At 42.8% G+C, this 20,053-nt stretch overlaps 1 protein-coding gene across 1 annotated transcript in view; it reads left to right on the top strand.

The window, feature by feature from the left end:
* The window catches only part of LOC127625520 (zinc finger protein 91-like), a 78,932-nt gene that overhangs the window by 42,036 nt on the left and 16,843 nt on the right, over window positions 1-20,053 (top strand). The window contains exons 5-10 of the mRNA XM_052100837.1: window positions 4,582-5,491; window positions 5,751-5,777; window positions 8,370-8,566; window positions 11,422-11,506; window positions 15,810-15,964; window positions 16,765-17,280. Coding sequence (XP_051956797.1) covers window positions 4,582-5,491; window positions 5,751-5,777; window positions 8,370-8,566; window positions 11,422-11,506; window positions 15,810-15,964; window positions 16,765-17,280 — 1,890 coding nt within the window. The remainder of the gene's footprint in view (window positions 1-4,581; window positions 5,492-5,750; window positions 5,778-8,369; window positions 8,567-11,421; window positions 11,507-15,809; window positions 15,965-16,764; window positions 17,281-20,053) is intronic.

Raw genomic sequence — 20,053 nt, 5'->3', positions numbered from 1 at the left:
AACAGCAGATGCTGCAGACACCAGTGCAGATTGAAGTGAAGCTGGAGGAGATAAAAGAAGAAAACACAACAGAGGAAGAACAGAGTGATGAAGATGAGACATCAACAGAGAACGAACAGAGTGATGAAGATGATGATGATGATTTTATTCCTTCAGGTATTTTTCTTTATTGCTGTTTTATATAGTTTAAGACTATCGACTGTTATGTCAGAATCAAAAGCGGTTTAAGATCTCAAAAGTCACTTAAAAGTTCCCTGTTAACTTTTAAAAAGGTACATATTTCTTTTTTTGGCAATTCCACTGAAATAGCAACTATACCGTGGAAAAATTTTGTTTTCAGCAATGAAAGAAACAACATTAATGAGGTTTGCTGGATTTTTTAGAGGTACATTTTATATCCTTAAAACCAGTGATTCTCAACCTTTTTGGCTCGCTCATGCAGAACTGGCTGAATCACTCAATGCAGACTATATTTTAAAACATTTCCTTTTGAAGGACAAATGTGATTTCAGTATTATTTCAATCCATCATGCAGCCTTGATGGATACCATACTCATGTTAAAGAGGTCCAAGTTTAAGGGTTTTTAAATCGTTTTGGAAGGCTTTCCCTCATCATGCAATTGTAGCCTCACAAACGTCATGTCTGTAACATCGGTGTTTACAAGGTTCAAGTACTCTCTCAAGGAGGACGCGGGGGCCAGGTGAAGAGTTCTCGTAACTCTATTTTTACAATTCTTTTCAGCACACCAAAATGCAGGTGATTTTCCACAGGTGTCAACGTTACCACACCCCCATCACCACATATCACCCCCCTCCCCCATACACAATTTTGAAGAGGAAATCCGCAACAGCCATCTCCGCCTGTGGACCACCTCGAACTTAAATGGCTGGAGACCTAGATACCAACAGTTGATCCGCACATTGATATTCTTCATGCTATGGAACCACTGGAGTGGGGTGAGTTCTGAATAGATGGTGAAAGCATGTCCCAACAGATAGTACAGGAGTGTGAGGACCGCTCACTTGATGGCCAAACTCTTTTTCTCGATTGTGCTGTACTTAATCTTTTTCATCAAGAGCTTGCAACTAATGTATAGCATGGTGTTTTCCTCCCCATCCACCATCTGGGACAGAACCGCCCCCAGTTTCCTGTCTGCCTTTAAGATAAAAGTGAGAGAGAAGTCAGTGAAGTGCAATAATGTCCCACCAGAAAGTGCAGCTTTCACTTATGTGAACGCCTGCTGACACTGCTTTGTCCACTGGTATACCCCCCTTTCCGGCATGGCATTTAAGTCTTTCAAAACCACTTTTTTGTGTTTAGGTAATCGGTAGGAGCAACTGCGTACCACTACACCATGGATCGTTTCGATATGAAGCTCTATGTGATTTGTACTACCGAGAAGAGGCGAGAACATGTCGGATAATTTTCCTTCCAACTTGGCAACCTCCATGACATGTGATGGTGAGATGTTGTCTCTGCAGTTGACAGGGGTGACTCAATCGGTGGCTTTTAAGTTCACCTCCAGTCCAAGCTCCTCCCTCTCTGGGACCACCATCGCCAAAGTTACAGCAACCGCCTCTCTCCATGGTTTTAGGAGATTGAGGTGGTAAATTTAACATGCTCCACCTCTATCCCTTCATTTAACCTCATAATCGATTTCCCCGACTTGCCATGTGACTTCAAAAGGCCCATACCACTTGAAGAGTAAAACAAGAACGTTATCTCCAAGTGCAAATTCCCGTAGCCAAGTACCTCTATTATACAGCCGGCTTTGACGTTCTTGAGCCTGGAGCAAAGTCTCCTGTGTTAATTGCCAAAGCATGTGGAGTTTTTCTCTCAGGTCAAGAACTTATTGCATTTAGTTTTTGCTGTTTGAAGGTCCCTCCTCCCAATTTTCCTGCAGGAAATGGAGCACGGCGTGCGGTCAAGTGGAGAACCCCGTGGAGGTATGCGGGACCTCTGAAACGGCAAATAACCGTGGCTTGAGCCTCTTGCGAATCATATTTTTTTGTGTCTGATTAAATCGCTTGACGAAGACATCCATTTGGGGGTGAAAAACTCTGGTCCGAATCAATTTAATCCTCAATTATTAATACAGTTTGTGCCTTGATCAGTGAGGATTTCTTTCGGAATTCCCACTCAGGAGATTATTCTGATGAGTGCCTCCGCAACAATGTGCTGAGATGTTGTGAAGAGCCACTGCTTCCAGATATCGTGTTGCATAGTCCTCCAGAACCAACACCAAGCGATGCCTGCATGCTGTCCACTCTAATGGCCTGATGAGGTCCATGCCAATTTGTTTGAAAGGGACCTCAATCAAGGGAAGTGGGCACAATGGCGCTCTTGGTGTGGCCAGTGGATTCACCAGCTGACATTCACGGCATGCCACACACCATCTGCAAACACCCCTGTTAATGCCCGTTCAATAGAAACTTGCTATTAGATGGTTCAGTGTCTTTTCCTGCCCCAAGTGATCTGCCATTGGATTATAATGAGCCATCTGGAACAACATTTCCCGACAGCTCTGCGGTACTAACAATTGGGTTGTATCTTCCTTTGACTGAGTGTCCGGTGTCACTCGATACAACCGATCCTTGATCGCTGAAAATACAGATATGCTAGTGCAATGACTGGCTGGAGGCATTGACCATCAATCCCTTTCACTTGATCAAAGGCATGCCTAAGATTCTCGTCTCACATCTGTTCCAGAGGGAAATTCCCTGCAGTCCTCTAAGGGCTGGGGGAAGCCGAAACCTTCCTCCTCCCTTTTGTCATCCTGACGCAGAACTGACGTAGATGGCCCCGGCTCTGCAATGAGACACTTTGTTACAGGACCCATCCACACAAAATTCCCTCAATAAAGCAGTAAATACCATCCAATTTGTACCCAAGATTAGTAGATGAATGAGGCAGGGACTAACTGCAGGCTCGACACTATGGTTTAAATTGAATGATGATGGTCACTAACAGGTAATCATGAATATCCTTGTGCACGCACCTTACCTTTACCTGCTGGATTGTATCCAAAGCCTCAGATTGAATCAAGCTTTGGTGAATGGAGGTTTGATTACAACCTGAATACACCAAGACTTGCTTATATCCCCTTCCATACTCACAGGTATACGGTACGCTCCTGCTCAATCGGGGTTCGACCAGTGGCATATCTGGGACCTAGACCATTGTCCACTGGAAATTCCCAGGACCCCTGAAGCTTCAGCAGAACGGCCCAGACTTAATGCCAACACCCGTGGCAGCAGATTCACCAGCCTGTGGGGTAGAATGGAAAGGGTTAGGGACAGTCAACAGGTGAAGGGAGAAGGAGAGAAAGAAAAAGGGTTCAAAGCCCCCCTCAGCCAACTGGATTGCCTCCTCCAGCAATGCTGGATGTTGGATACATTTACATTTATGCATTTGGCAGACGCCAAAGCGACTTACAGTGCACTTATTACAGGGACAATCCCCCCGAGCAACCTGGAGTTAAGTGCCTTGCTCAGGGACACAATGGTGGTGGCTGTGGGGATTGAACCAGCGACCTTCTGATTAACAGTTATGTGCTTTAACCCACTACGCCACCACCACTCAGACAGCAACCACCACCACCATCAGGTGTTACGGAGCTGTTGTGCAAAAGCAAATGGGTGGCCGCCCTCGCTCAGTGTTAGTGTGCAGAAATGCTGGTAGTGCTGTTCCAGGCTCCGGCCGATCTGTTGCAGAATTGATTTCTTCAAATTGGCATAATTAAGGAGGTTGGCAACCGGGAGTTGTTGTGCCGTGAGTTGGGCTTCTCCAGACAGCAGCAGCAGCAGATTGACTGCCCACTGCAAGTGCAGCCACTTCAGGGTTCTGGCCATGTGCTTGAAGAGCTCCAGGAAGCCTCCGGGTCATACTTTGGTGCCATATTAGCAAGTGTCACATGGAGTCCTGCTGTTGCTGAGGTCGTGGCTGAAGCCCCTTCCTGGGGCAGCAAGCTCCACAACACCCGCCACTCCTCCACTTGGGTCTGGAGGAGCATCTCAAAATGCTTCTCCTGCTCCCTCCTTGTTCCAAATTTGTGAATTATTGGGCCACTGTGCTCTTGGGAACCTTCAATGCAGCCAAAATGTTTTGTAGCCTACCCCAGATTTGTGCCTCGACACAATCCTGTCTCTGAGCTCTGCAGGCAGATCCTTTGACCTCATGGCTTGGTTTTTGCTCTTGATATGCATTTGAAGTTGTGAGACCTTATATAGACAGGTGTGTGTCTTTCCAAATCATGTCCAATCAATTTAATTTGCTGAAGGTGGACTCTGATCAATGTGTTGAAACATCTCATAGATGATCCTGGGAAATGGGATGCTCCTGAGCTAAATTACCAAACATTATTGGAATAGTTCACCCTTAGAAATGAAAATTGTCATTATGTACTCACCCTCATGTTTCTGTGACTGTGGCTCACATATAATCTAAATTACTATAATCATGAATTGTACTTATGAGACAAATATATAATGGACGCTTGTGTTCTGCCATTAAATTAGCATTTAATTTGATTTATTTTACGTTTGTCCCTTTTGAAATGATTTCTGTTATTCATTTTATAGAGCTGATGGAAGAGCAAGAGGAACATCAAGAACTGGATGAAGTGGAGAAACATCAGTATCAGAAACATGATTTTATAATTGGAGAAATGTCTTTGAGTTGCTCAAAGACAGAAAATAATTTCTCACAAAAAAATCCTCGAAGAAGAGCCCCCAAAAATACCTTCACCTGCTCTCAGTGTGGAAAGAGTTTCAAATGTAAAAGCAGTCTTAATAAACACATGAGAGTTCATACTGGAGAGAAGCCTTATATGTGCCATCAGTGTGGAAAAGGTTTTGCATATGCAAATGATTTCAAGATTCATCTCCACCGTCACTCTGGAGAAAGACCATTTGAATGTGATCAGTGCGGTAAAACATTTGCTGTGAATGCAGGCCTAAAACAACATCTGAAAACTCACTCAAAAGAGAAGCCTTACAAGTGTTCTTCTTGTGGAAAGAGTTTTGCACGCCTGTTCTATTTTAAAGAGCACCAGAACATCCATACCGGTGTGGTAGCTCATAAGTGCTTTGAATGTGGGAAGACCTTTATTACAGCGGACAACTTGAAAACGCACCAACGAATTCATACTGGAGAGAAACCTTACAAGTGCTCACACTGTGGAAAGAGTTTCATTCAGTCAGAAAGCCTGAAATCACACGAGAGAATTCATACTGGAGAGAAACCATACAAGTGCTCACACTGTGGAAAGAGTTTCATTCAGTCACAAAACCTGAAAACACATGAGAGAATTCATACTGGAGAGAAACCATACAAGTGCTCACACTGTGAAAAGAGTTTCACTCGGTCAGGCCGCCTAAAAACACATGAGAGAATTCATACTGGAGAGAAACCTTACAACTGCTCACACTGTGGAAAGAGTTACACTCAGTCAGATAACCTAAAAAGACACGAGAGAATTCATACAGGATAGTCTTGTCTAATTGGTTGTTGCACAAGATGACGCTTGTTAGCTTTCACCACATGACTGTGCATGTTTATGTCTGGTTGTATGAGTGCTCATTGAAACTGAGTGAGAACACACGGTGTGATCGCGGTGTTGCTTTGAGAATAAACTTCCAAAGGAGACCTGGTTGAGACCAGCATGAGCGTGTTTACAAGAAAGAAATGATGGTGGTTTATCAGTTACGATAGATAACATTCACTTTACATTGTCGTGTGCCTCAACCAGCAGCGACGAGCTGACCAATGATATGAAGTAAATAGTGTTAAAATTGTGAGTAACACTTTACAATAAGGTTCTGTATGTCAACATGCAATAGCTAACATGAAATAACAACTAACAGTACTTTTACAGCATTTATTAACCTTCATTAATGTTCATTTCTATCTACATTTACATGGGGCATATGAACTAATGGTTTTTTAACAATGAACAATATATTTAAATGAAACATTAACCAAATGCATTAAGCAATGTTTACGAATTGAACATTATTGTGAAGTGTTACCAAAAAGTTGCATGTGTAATCAGACGTAAGACACAAACAGAAATTGTAACTTTATAAATGTGTTGGTTGTTGTCCAACAGAGGATTAATGTGACCTTATGTACTCTACAGTTGTATATTCAACTTCAAATTGTGTATCTTACTGAATCAAACATGCTGTCTTATGCAACTTGCCAGCAATTGTGATGACTCTTCACCACCACAAGACGGCAACATCTTCAAACATTAGATTTGATGCACTTATTGTTGGTAAAATGTTGTATAACTCATGTCTTGAGAACATGTAATGTTGTACTGTATTGTTCTTGTGTTTCAGACGATAAGAACCCTACTAAATTTGAACTTTTCGGAAGCAATGTGAAGTCTCCTCAACTCTATAAAGTTCCTAGTTATTTATATTTTCACAACTCGTGTTTTCTGGAGTACGTTGTTCTGTTAGATTTTTTCACTTTTGGATGAGCAATCCCTTTCAAGACTCTGATGTACATTAAGGTTGTTGGTAGAGTTGTTAAGATGTGAATGAACCTAATGTTGTTTTTTCTTGAACCATGTGAACCAGACTTTATGCTTATATCTTTATGCTTAGGTCTGGATACACAAGACTGAGGCTGATTTGGACCTCACTCTTCCTGTCAATAAAGGTTTTGTGTCTTCATGTTGTTCATCTTCGTTTACTCCAGATATCGCTGTCTTACCCACAGTTCCCTGTGAGAGCATTCTGAGCCCACGTTAACAGATTTATCAGACCTGTGATCATTGTGAAAGAGATTTCCTTGAATGCGTAACAGATGAAAAGCCATCTGCCTGTCTTTGCTCTCATCCAGAAAGTTCTATTGAAGGTGTGAAATTCCTTATAGCAGTGTGAGGCAAAACCCCTGGACTCTTCTGGATTCTCAATCCTCTAGAGGAGATGTATGCAAGACCAGATTGAGACTGACTCGCTTTAATTGCAATTAATTATTTCAGTGAGCAATTAAGAAATAATTACTTGGCACTCTGGAATACTTTGTGATTGGTCAATCGGGGCAGTTTGCAGACAAAAATGTTTGCATAAGCGTTAAATTTAATTGTCTGTCGTCACGAGCAAGCTTAGCTGTGCTAGATTTATGTCTCTTGTGTCACTCTGCACTCTTCAATCCATCAATGTCTGTCAACTTATAATGTAATACGTTCCAGTTTTATCCTCTACAGGGCTCGGGAGGCCTACAGGCAATTGCACAGGTGTTTCTAGAGAACAAACGAACTGCTGTATCAGAATTGGTTCTTTTTTTATTATGAACTATTTCTATTGATTCAAATCAACAAATTATATAAACATAAGAGAAAATGCAGAATCAAGTTTAAAAATTAAACCCTTCACCCCGCAAAGTCCCAGGGCAAGACAGAACACTAATGGGGAAAGACGGCAACCCTGCCGGGTGCCCCTATCCAGAGTAAAATAATCTGATATTAATCCATTAGTTTATACCACCGCTACCGGGTGTCTACAAACAAACTTAATCCACCCAATCAAAGTATTCCTGAACCTGTACATTTCCAAAATCTTAAAAAGATAATCCCTTTCTACCATATCAAATGCCTTATCAGTGTCAAGTGAGAGTTCGCCACTTCCCACATGACATTAATGAAACGCATAATGTTATCAGAAGAGCTATGGCCCCGAATGAACCCCACCTGATAAATATGTATAAGATATGTCATAACATAGCATTAGCCAAAATATTTGACAATATTTTAATGTCTTGCTGGATCAGGGAAATTGGACGGTAACTCTTACACTTGCTTGGATCTTTGTCCTTTTTAAGAATCAGACTGATCCAGGCTTGCATCATGGTTGGCGGAAGCTTTCCATTCTTTAATGATTCTGTATAAACTTCTAACAAAAGCGGAGTCAGTTCTGTAGCATAAGACCTAAAAAGCTCAGCGGCAAAGCCGTCTGGCCCCAGAGCCACAGCAAGTTCATCCAAGGTTATCACAGAATCAAGATAATTTTTTTTGCTCAGTCATCAGTTTAGGAAGTTCTAATGGTTCCACAAAATTTCTAATATCCTCATCAGTAGACAAAAACATTACACAGCAAAAGATAATCTATAAAACAAACTCCAGCCAATAGGCAGAAGAAACACAATGAGTGTGTAGCTTCATCCATAAAACTCCTGAAGGTGTGTTATTCTACAAAATAGACATCAGCCTATGGGAAGAACAAGCACAAAAAAGAGCTTAGACTCATCAAACAGTCAAGTGATCTGGGGGTGGGGGTGGGGGTGGCCTGTGGCGCATCGGAGACCCAGACCAATTTGTCCACTTGCATTGTGTGGCATCTGTCCTGGAAATACACAGGACCCCGCAGCTCCAGCAGACCGGCCCAGACTTCATGCCCAGACCCCTGGCAGCGGATTCGCCAGCCTGTTGGGAAGAACGGATAGGGTTGGGGACAGCCAACAGGATGAACAACGGAAGTGGAGAACCGTTTTTGGTTAGGGAGTTCCCCATTTCCGGGGAACAAGAACAGGATGAAGGGGGGAGGGAGAGGGAAGGTAGAAAGAGAGATAAAATGGCTCACCGGCCCCTGGATATGCCACTATATGGCCCTCAGCCATCTTGATCGCCTCCTCCAGTGACGCCAGATGGTGGCAATGGACTTACTCAGCCATCCCCTTTGGCAGCAGGAACTGCTCCAAATCAGGATGTTGATGACATCATCTGTGATGCCCTCCTCAGCCAGCAACCACCACTGGCAGGCGTTGTAGAGTGGCTGTGGACTGTTTGTGTACTGAAACGCTGGCGGTGCTGTTCTGGGCCCTGGCCGACCCATGCCAGAATGGATTTCTTCAAATTGGCCTACTCCAGGAGGTTGGTAACCGGGAGTTGTTGTGCCGCAAGTTGGGCTTCCCCAGACAGCAGTGGCAGCAGATGGACCACCCAATGCGAGCGTGGCCACTTCAGGGCTCTTGCCAAATGTTTGAAGCGCTCCGGGTCATCCTGTGGTGCCATCTTAATGAGCATCACATGCAGTCCTGCTGCTGCTGAGGTCGCGGCTGAAGCCCCATCCTGGAGCATCAATCTCCGCTACACCCAGGGACCACCTCAAAATGCTTCTTCTGCTCCTTCCACAAGTCCATGAGGGCCTGGTGTTGTGCCTGGTGGATTCTGGCGATGAATTTGAAGACTTCTTGCAACGGCGAGGACATCATGGCGACGTATCCTTCCCCCTATCCTGGGTTTCAGCACCAGTGTGACAAGGTTCTTGTACTCTCTCAAGGAGGAAGCGGGGGCCAGATAAACAGTTCTCCTACCTCTTTATTTTTACAATGCTTTTCAGCATACAGACACACACACAAGTTCAGGCTCGCCCCCCACTTGTTCACAGTTGTTCCTAAGCCACTCTTGCATTATCTTGGCTGTGTGCTTAGGGTCATTGTCCTGTTGGAAGGTGAACTTGCGGCCCAGTCTGAGGTCCTCAGTGCTCTGGACCAGATTTTCTTTAAGGATATCTCATTATTTTGCTGTGTTCAGCTTTCATTCAACCCTGACCAGTCCCCCAGTACCTGCCGCAGAAAAACACCCCACAGCATGATGCTGCCACCACCATCCTTCACCGTTGGGATGGAATTGCACAGGTGATAAGTGGTGCCTGGTTTCCTCCAGACATGATGCTTGGAACTGAGTTCAGTCTTCCTTTTATCATACAAGAGAATCTTGTTTCTCACTGACTGAGAGTCCTTTAGATGCTTTTTATGTGTCTTGCACTGAGGAGAGGCTTCCGTCTGGCCACTCTACCATAAAGCCCAGATCGGTGAAGTGTTGTTGTGATGGTTGTCCTTCTGCAAGATTCCCCCATCTCCACATGATCTGTGGAGCTAAACCAGATTGACCATCGGGTTCTTGGTCACCTCTCTTACCAAGTCGTTTCACCCCTGATTGCTCAGTTTAGCCGGGCGGCCAGCTGTAGCAAGAGTCCTGGTTGTTCCAAATTACCATTTAAGAATTATGAAGGCCAATGTGCTCTTGAGAACCTTCAATGTATCCTCAATACAATCCTGTCTCTGAGCTCTGCAGGCAGTTCCTTTAACCTCATGGCTTGGTATTTGCTCTGATATTAATTTTCCGCAGTTATACCATATATAGACAGCTGTGTGCCTTTACAAATCACATCCAATCAATTGAATTTGCCACAGGTGGATTCCAATCATCTCAAATATGATCCAGAGAAATGGGATGCACCTGAGCTAAATTCCAAGTGTTATAGCAAAGGGTCTGAATACTTATGTCAATGTGATATTTATTTATTTTTAATAAATCTGCAAAAAATTGCTTTGTCATTATGGAGTACGGAGTGTAGATTGATGTGAAAAATATACAATTTAAAGCATTTTAAATTGGCTGCAACAAAATGTGAAAAAATTAAGAGGTCTGAATACTTTCTGAATTAATTTTGAGACACACACACACACACAAACAGTTGAAGTCAACTCAGCGCCTCTTTGCTTGACATCATGATTTTGTAGTCTGTCCGCATCTGTAAATCCGCTCTGTTTGTGGTTTGGTATTTTACTTTTGATTCAACATTTAATCAACGTGCCAAATTTGTGACATTCAATAACAACTTACCTGATGTTACAACACAAGTCTGCAACAAGGAGATGACAGATTTGAGTTAGCTTCCCATTTCACATAAATAAATCGGTATGTTGAAGTTTAATTGATCAATGTGTTGCACTTATAAAAGTGAGAGAACACACACGCATACACACCAGTCCGGTCCAGTCCAGTAGTTGGCGCGAAAGCGTCATACATTGTTTTGCAAACTGCCATTAAACACGAGAATAAGAAAGAGGAACTCACAGTTTAAGCGGTTTGTTTTTAATGTGTGTTTTTGGTTATTTGTGAGATTTATATTTGTTTTGATGTATTTTTTCTGTTCATGTTGAGTTTTAATGATCGCAAACGAATCTTATTATCGTCTTGTGGCGGTTTTGTGACGGACGCTTTAAAATATTCAGTTTCAGGAGAAACAAGCAGAAATATCTGAATATCATTATTAATTTCTGATAAATGAGCTCGTTAAATTTATAAGAGATTTTAAAAGAGTTCAATGAAGGTGACTATATGTCGAATAAAGCTCGTTATGGGTTAAAATCCGATAATATTCTGTCAGGAAATCAAACCAAACACAAAGCACACAATTATATACACCAAAACACAAAGCTATTTTGTTTAACAGATCTGTTCTTGTGTTTAATAATGTTTTAGAGTGTCATGAATGTTAGTCCATTATAATGAGGATGTTTTTGTGTTCAGATGTTCATCATGAGAGAGCAGGTGGATGTGATCTGCTGTAAATCAGTAGGAACTGATCTGTCCATGCTGGATATTGATGATTTCATCACAGAAATCTCTCAGCTGAAGAACGAGGTGACGTCACTGGAGAAAGAGGTGACGTCACTGAACGCAAAGCTGAAGGAGAGAGATGACAGGTTACAGGTTAAACATTTATTTAATCCATTACCTGTTTTGAGCGAGTTAAAGTTGAGATTAGGGCTGGGATAAACGATTATTTTTTAAACGATTAATCTAGCGATTTATTTTTCCGGTGCATCGATTAATCTAACGATTAATTTTTTTTTTCCAGTCCGATTCGATTTCGATTCGATGAATCGACTTGTGACAACACCGGTAATACCGGTTTCATCGGGGGTGGGGGTGTATAAAATGTAAAAAAAAAACATTTGCCGGGAGTTTGATTGACTGGCGATCTGATCAATCAATCATAATACTCCATTTTTGTCAGACAAAGTAGTCAGGAGAGAGAAGATTAACGTCGGTGAATTTGAATTTGAATAATGGATTGTAGGCTACTGTACTGACATCTTTCCGCGGTTAAAACAACAGTCCTTCTGATGTAGGCTACATTCATGTTTAGCCTATTTGATGCTATAAATTAACCAAGGAAAAGATGATCGGTTCACGAGCAGCTTTAACTGAAGCAATCTGTCACGACACATTAAAGAGCCACAAAATAGTAGGCCTATTTATGGTTTAATTTTCTTTGAATTACCAAATTTGAAAGTTGAGACTTTATTAAATGTTACCTGCTTGGTCCTGTCTGTCAGCCGTTGTCAGTGTCCTCTATGTATTTTTCACGTACATTCATAGCTATAAGCTTATTATTAATAGCTATAGTTTAAAACTTTAGGTGTCGACAACGTATATAGCCTACTCCAACATCGAAAGTGCAAAGTCGGGAGTTGAAAAAAACTTACGGTGCTCTGTCATCTGCAGCTGCTCCCGGTGGCGCCTCTTCAGATGCTGGTGCATTGGCGTGGTGCTAGAATGGAAGGCCATCTCCATTTTGCAAAGACGACATATCACGGAATTGTTTCCTTTTAAATTAAAGAATTCCCATACTTTAGAGGAACGAGTGCATGCCGCCTTGCACTTCTGATAGTCTGAGGAGCCACTCGTGTTACTACTACTCGCCGGCGCCGCCATCTTTGTTTTGGATCCGACGAATCGACGCGCATATTTTGCGTCGACATATTTTTTGCGTCGACGTTATCGATGACGTCGACGCGTTGTCCCAGCCCTAGTTGAGATTGTAAGTTTCAAATGATGTGATATGACTGTGACTCTGTGATGATGAACGGTACAGATGTGATTGTGTTGTGTTTGTCAGGAGCTGGAAAAGGTTTCCTGTCAATCTTCAGTGTGTGTGACTGATGGGACCTCCACAGAATGTCAGGATTCAGTGTGGAGCGGCAGAGATCAGTCCACACCACAGCAGCTGCTGGACAAACTCTCTGAACAGAGATCCAGAGACACACAGGACTCACAGCTCACTTTACTCTGTTCTACTGATGCTCAGGAGAGTGTGTGTGACAGTAATCAGGGTGATCAAACCTCCACAGAGTCTCTGACTTCTGTCTGTAACGCTGGAGAACAGCAGATGCTGCAGACACCAGTGAAGATTGAAGTGAAGCAGGAGGAGATAAAAGAAGAAAACACAGCAGAGGAACAACAGAGTGATGAAGATGATGATGAGACCTCAACAGAGGAACAACAGAATGATGAAGAAGATGAAGATGAACAGCAGATGCTGCAGACACCAGTGAAGATTGAAGTGAAGCTGGTGGAGATAAAAGAAGAAATCACAACAGAGGAAGAACTGAGTGATGAAGATGATGATGATTTTATTCCTTCAGGTATTTTTCTTTATTGCTGTTTTATATAGTTTAAGACTATCGACTGTTATGTCAGAATCTGTTGCAGCAAATGCGGTTTAAGAACTCAAAAGTCACTTAAAAGTTCCCTGTTATTTTTATTGGCATTTTAGAAGTGCTCCTTTAACTTTTAAAAAAAGTACTTTTTTTTTTTTGCCAATTCCACTGAAATGTCATCACTGCCTTTTGAAGTGTAGCAATCGTGCAAGGACAAATGGGGATTTCAATCTTATTTCAATCTTATTTCAATCCGTCATGAAACCTTGATAGAAACCATACTGATGTTAAAGAGGTCAAAGTTTAAGGGTTTTTAAACCGTTTTGGATGGCTTTCCCTCATCATGTAAGTGCAGCCTCACAAATGTCTCACCTGTTACATCGGTGTTTCAAGGTTCTCGTACTCTCAAGGAGGAAGCGGGTTCCAGGCGAACAGATCTCATTACTCTTTGTTGTTTACAATGCTTTTCAGGCTTTGCTCTCTCTTCTCCTCTATCTGTCGGGATTGCCCTTTAAATACCTCCCGCTCTCACTACAAACTCAAAACAGCTGTTAGAGGTGATTTCCCACAGGTGTCAACCTAACCGCACTCACTCTTTCAGCCTCGCTCTTCGCAGATTTTGCTCGGCCACAGTCATCACAGTCAGTTTTTCCCCATTTATGTAATAATGACAATGATAAAAAATATGCCCGACTCAGGCCGGAGAGCCATATGTCCTGCCACTTCCCTTCCCCACCCCCCATTTCTGGAGAGGAAATCCACAATAGCCATGTGCGCCCCAGGCCTGTGGACCACCTTGAATTTAAACATCTGGAGAGCTACATATTAACGGGTGATCCGTGCATTGGTATCCTTCATGCGATGGAGCCACTTGAGCGGGGCATGGTCTGAAAAGAGGGTGAAAGCACATCATGGGGCGTTGTTCCCTCTCCACCATCTGGGACAGAACAGCTCCCAACCCCCTGTCCAATGTGCTCGTCTGCAAGATAAAAGGGAGAGAGAAGTCAGGAGGGTGCAATAACAGCCCGCCGCAAAGTTCAGCTTTCACTTGTGTGAACGCTTGTTGGCATGGCTTCGTCCACTGGACATGATCTGGTGCCACCCTTCCAATTGCACACTTGCCTCGTGTGGTGCCTAACATTGCTCATGCAAGTCTGACCGCTGGATTATAAATTTGTGTTTAAACTTGCGTTTGCACGAAAAACCCGCGAGTATTCCCCCTTCTCTTCCGGATAAGGACAGGAGGAGTGGCTTCTACGACTTGGTTCAGAATAAAGTACAATCAATAGCTGGAATCAAGTAGACGCGCATATTTTCAGAACTTACTAGGAAGTCCAACTTCCTCGCTCACTTTCCTCCAAGCGATGTCTTTTTTTTTGTCCGTTCTCTGTACGTGTATGACGGGTGCCCACACTACGCTACAACAATATTTTCATTAATTTTTCCAGATTTCTTCTGCTACTACGTCAGAATGTCAGTGACATCCGGACAACCTCAATGCTGATAGGCTTTCGCGACAATGCGTCAAGCAAATTTCTCGCTCAAGTTTCAATAAACATTTCAATACGCAAATGAAGCATTTTTGCGTGTTCGAGTCCCGTCATTCACTTCATTCGTGTGGCTCGGAGATAATTCTGAAGAGTGCCTCCGTAACACTTCATGTTGATGTAGCGCAGAGGCACTGCTTCCGGGTATCATGTTGCATAGTGGACCAGAACCAACACAAAGCGATGCCCTCGTGCCATATGCTCTAATTGCCCGATGAGGTCCATGCCATTTTGTTCGAAGAGGACCACGATCAAGGGAAGCGGGCGCTCTGGCGCTCTTGGGGCGGCCTGCGGATTCACTGACATTCACGGCATACCGCACACCATTTGCGAACATTCCTGTGAATGCCCGTCTAATAGAAAAGGGTAATTTAGATGTTTCATTGTCTTTTCCTGCCCCAAGTGACCTGCCATTGGATTATAATGAGGCGTCTGGAACAACATTTCCCGACAGCTCTTTGGTACTAACAGTTGGGTTGTATCTTCCTTTTTCCGCACGTCCTGTGTCACTCGATATCATTTAAAATACGGATATGTGAGTGCAATATGTGTCACTTTCACTTGATCAAAGGTGTGCCTAAGAGTCTCATCTCATGTCTGCTCCAGAGGGAAATCCTCTAAGGACTGAGGAAGCTGAAACTTACCCCTCGTTTATGTCATCCTGACGCAGAGCTGACATTGCCTCACCAGCCAGTGAATCGCAAATCACACACAAGACACTTTGTTACAGGACCCATCCACACAAATTTCCCATAATAAAGCAGTAAATGCTGTCCAATTCGTACTCAAGATTAGTGGATGGGTGAGGCAGGGACTAACCGCAGCCTCGACACTATGCTTTTGTCCCTGAAATTGAATGATGACAGTCACTAAGGGGTAATCATGAATGCACACACCTTACCTTCATCCGCCGGCTTGTATCCAAAGCCTCGGATTGAATCAAGCTTTGGTGAATGGATGTTTGATTACAACCTGAATCCACCAAGGCTTGCTATGTACCCCCTTTATACTCGCAGGTATCCGGTATGCTCCTGCTTGATTGGGGCGCCCTGTGGCTCATGTGGGAATCTTGGAAATACCCAGGACCACCACAGCTCCAGCAGACCAGCCCAGACTACATGCCTGCACCTGTGGCAGCAGATTAACCAACCTGTGGGAGAGAATGGAGAGGGTACGGACAGCCAACAGGATAAATGGCCCACAGGCCCGGGGAACTGGTTTTGGTAAGGGTGTTCCATGTTTCCGGGGAACAGGATGAGAGGAGAGAGGCTCACCGTCCCCCGGATATGCTGCTATATCATCCTCAGCCAACTGGATCACCTCCTCCAGCGATGCTGGACGGTGGCACTGGACCCACTTTGCCATCCCCTTCAGCAGACGGGAGACTATCTGCTCCAGCACCACGATGTTATTACATTTTGTTGGTGTCACCCTCCTCCTCAGCCAGCAACCACTGCCAACAGGCATCACAGAGCTGTTGTGTAAAAGCAAACACAGGTGGCTTACCTTGCTCAGTTAGTTTGCGGAAACACTGGCTGTGGCAGTGCTGTTCCGGGCTGGGGCTGTCCCGTTGCAGAATGGCTTTCTTCAAATCGGCATACTCCAGGACAATTAACCTTTTAATGTTTCCAAGATCTTGAGGGACAATGACTCTGGATTAGGATTTCTGCTTAAAGCCTTCATTTATAATTATGACATTATACGAATAGTTCACCCAAAAATTTAAATTGTCAATATGTACTCACTCTCATGTTATTCCCAACATGTATGACTTTCTTTCTGTGACTCTGGCTCACATTTAATCTAAATGACTATAATCATGAGATGCAGTTATCAGGGAGAATTGGTGTACAGCAAAAATCACAAATATATAATGGACACTTGTGTTCTGCCATTAAATTAGCATTCAATTTGATTTATTGTATGTTTGTCCTTTTTGAAATGATTTCTGTTAATTTATTCATTTTATAGAGCTGATGGAAGAGCAAGAGGAACATCAAGAACTGGATGAAGTGGAGAAACATCAGTATCAGAAACGGCATGATTTTATAATTGGAGAAAAGTCTTTGAGTTGCTCAAAGACAGAAAATAATTTCTCACCAAAAAAGCCTAAAAGAAGAGCCCCCAAAAATACCTTCACCTGCTCTCAGTGTGGAAAGAGTTTCAAATGTAAAAGCAAGCTCAATGCACATATGAGAGTTCATACTAGAGAAAAGCCCTTCACATGCCATCAGTGTGGGAAAAGTTTTGCATATGCACACGATCTCAAGACTCATCTCCACCGTCACTCTGGACAAAGACCATTTGAATGTGATCAGTGCGGTAAAACATTTGCTGTGAATTCAGGCCTAAAACAACATCTGAAAACTCACTCAAAAGAGAAGCCTTACAATTGTTCTTCTTGTGGAAAGAGTTTTGCACGCCTGTTCTATTTTAAAGAGCACCAGAACATCCATACCGGTGTGGCGGCTCATAAGTGCTGTGAATGTGGGAAGACCTTTATTACAGCCGACAACTTGAAAAAGCACCAACGAATTCATACTGGAGAGAAACCTTATAAGTGCTCACACTGTGGAAAGAGTTTCACTCGGTCAGACAACCTAAAAAAACATGAGAGAATTCATACTGAATAGTCTTGTCTAATTGGTTGTTTCACAAGATGGCGCCTGTGAGCTTTCACCACACGACTATGTGCATGTTTATGTCTGGTTGTATGAGTGCTCATTGAAACTGAGTGAGAACACACGGTGTGATCGCAGTGTTGCTTTGAGAATAAACTTCCAAAGGAGACCTGGTTGAGACCAGCATGAGCGTGTTTACAAGAAAGAAATGATAGTGGTTTATCAGTGATGGTAGATAACATTCACTTTACATTGTCGTGTGCCTCAACCAGCAGCGACGAGCTGACCAATGATATGAAGTAAATAGTGTTAAAATTGTGGGTAACACTTTACAATAAGGTTCTGTATGTCAACATGAAATAACTAACAATACTTTTACAGCATTTATTAACCTTCATTAATGTTCATTTCTGTCTGCATTTACATGGGGCATATGAACTAATGGTTTTTTAACAATGAACAATATATTTAAATGAAACATTAACCAAATGTATTAAGCAATGTTTACGAATTGAACATTATTGTGAAGTGTTACCAAAAAGTTGCATGTGTAATCAGACATAAGACACAAACAGAAATTGTAACTTTATAACTGTTGGTTGTTGTCCAACAGAGGATTAATGTGACCTTATGTACTCTACAGTTGTATATTCAACTTCAAATTGTGTATCTTACTGAATCTGTATCCAAGCCTAGCATTATTAATTCTTTTCACAGAAACTTAGATGAGCTACTGAAGTTTATTATCGTTCTTACCTTCATAGTCATCGATGTAACTGCGTACATACTGTAACATGTTCACATGTTGTTTATGGCCTTATTCTAGCTGTTGCTGAATGTTTAGTGTATGTATGTGTTCACGGGGAAGACTGTGAAGAAGGGGGTCTCTCTATATGCAAAGTGGTAGAGCCAAGATTTAAATAGCTATGACTATTCCATATTGGATGGCTTTTTGAATTAGCAAATTTATTAAAAAGAAAAAAATGAAATCTCACATTGACAGAAGTATTCAGACCCTTAACTCAGTACTTAGTTGAAGCACCTTTGGCAGTGAATACAGACTCAAATCTGTTTTGGTATGATGCGACAAGCTTTGCACACCTGAATTTGGGACTTTTCTGCCATTCTTCTCAGCAGATCCTCTTGGGCTCTGTCAGGTTGGATGTGGACTGTCAGTGCACATCCATTGTCAGATCTCTCTAGAGATGTTCGATTGGGTTCAAGTCTGGGCTCTGGCTTGGCCACTCAAGGACATTCACAGAGTTGTCCCGTAGCCACTCTTGCATTGTCTTGGCTGTGTGCTTACGGTCATTGTCCTGTTGGAAGGTGAACCTTCAGCCCAGTCTGAGGTGCTGAGCACGCTGAACCAGGTTCTCTTTAAGGATATCTCTGTATTTTGCTGTTTTCAGTTTCCTTCAATCCTGACCAGTCTCCCAGTCCCTGCTGCTGAAAAATACCCCCACAGCATCACCATCCTTCACCGTTGGGATGGTATTGCACAAGTGATGAGCGGTGCCTGGTTTCCTCCAGACATGATGCTTGGAACTGAGGCCAAACTGTTCAATATTCATTTTATCATACCAGAGAATCTTGTTTCTCACAGTCTGAGAGTCCTTTAGGTGCTTTTTATTTGTCTTGCACTGAGGAGAGGCTTCCGTCTGGCCACCCTGCCATAAAGACCAGATGCAGAGTGTTACAGCGATGTCCTTTTGCAAGCTTCTCCAATCTCCATTCATGATCTCTGGAGCTCAACCAGATTGACCACCAGGTTCTTGGTCACCTCTCTTACCAAGGCCCTTCTCCCCTGATTGCTCCGTTTGGACAGGCACCAGAGCTAGGATCTTACTTTTTGGAGAAATGTCCTCTGGTCTAATGAATCAATAATTGAACTGTATGGCCATAATGACCATGTTTTGAGGAAAAAGGATGAGACTTGCAAGCCGAAGAACACCATCCCAACCGTGAATTATGGTGGTGACAGCATCATGTTGTGGGGGTGCTTTGCTGCAGGAGGACTGGTGCACTTAACAAAATAGATGGGATAATGAGGAAGGACAATTATGCGGATATATTGAAATAACATCAGCCAGGAAGTTAAAGCTTGGTTGCAAATGGGTCTTCCAAAAGGACAATGACCCCAAGCATACCTCCAGTTGTGGCAAAATGGCTTAAGGACAGCAAAGTCAAGGTATTGGAGTGGCTATTTTTCAATTTTTTTCTGGGGCTGCAAGGAAAAATAATAATGTGATGTAACCATCCAGAGACAGAAAAACAAAAAACTTAAAGGGATGTTCCAGGTTCACTACAAGTTAAGCTCAATCGATTGCATTAAATTGTGGCATAATGTTGTTGATTACCACAAACATTTATTTGGACTCGTCCCTCCTTCTCTTTAAAGAAAGCAAAAATTGTGTGTATATATACAGTATATATGCATACCTGCCAGAAATTATTTAGCAGAGATGGGCCACTTCTATTAAAGTGAATGGGAGAAGTTGGAGCTCCAAGCACCCAACTGTCAACAGATGTAGAAAGGAAGTCCTGCCTTACAGGTAAAATAGCCAATCACCTTTTAGATACAGACATCATCTGTCAATCAACCCAAGAATGTGCATGTGCATTAGCTATAAAACCTGGAC

This window comes from Xyrauchen texanus, chromosome 31 (genome assembly GCF_025860055.1).
Source record: "Xyrauchen texanus isolate HMW12.3.18 chromosome 31, RBS_HiC_50CHRs, whole genome shotgun sequence".
Lineage (NCBI taxonomy): Eukaryota > Metazoa > Chordata > Actinopteri > Cypriniformes > Catostomidae > Xyrauchen > Xyrauchen texanus.
The sequence above is the reverse complement of the archived record's forward strand: the minus strand, read 5'-3'. Positions and strand labels throughout refer to the sequence as shown.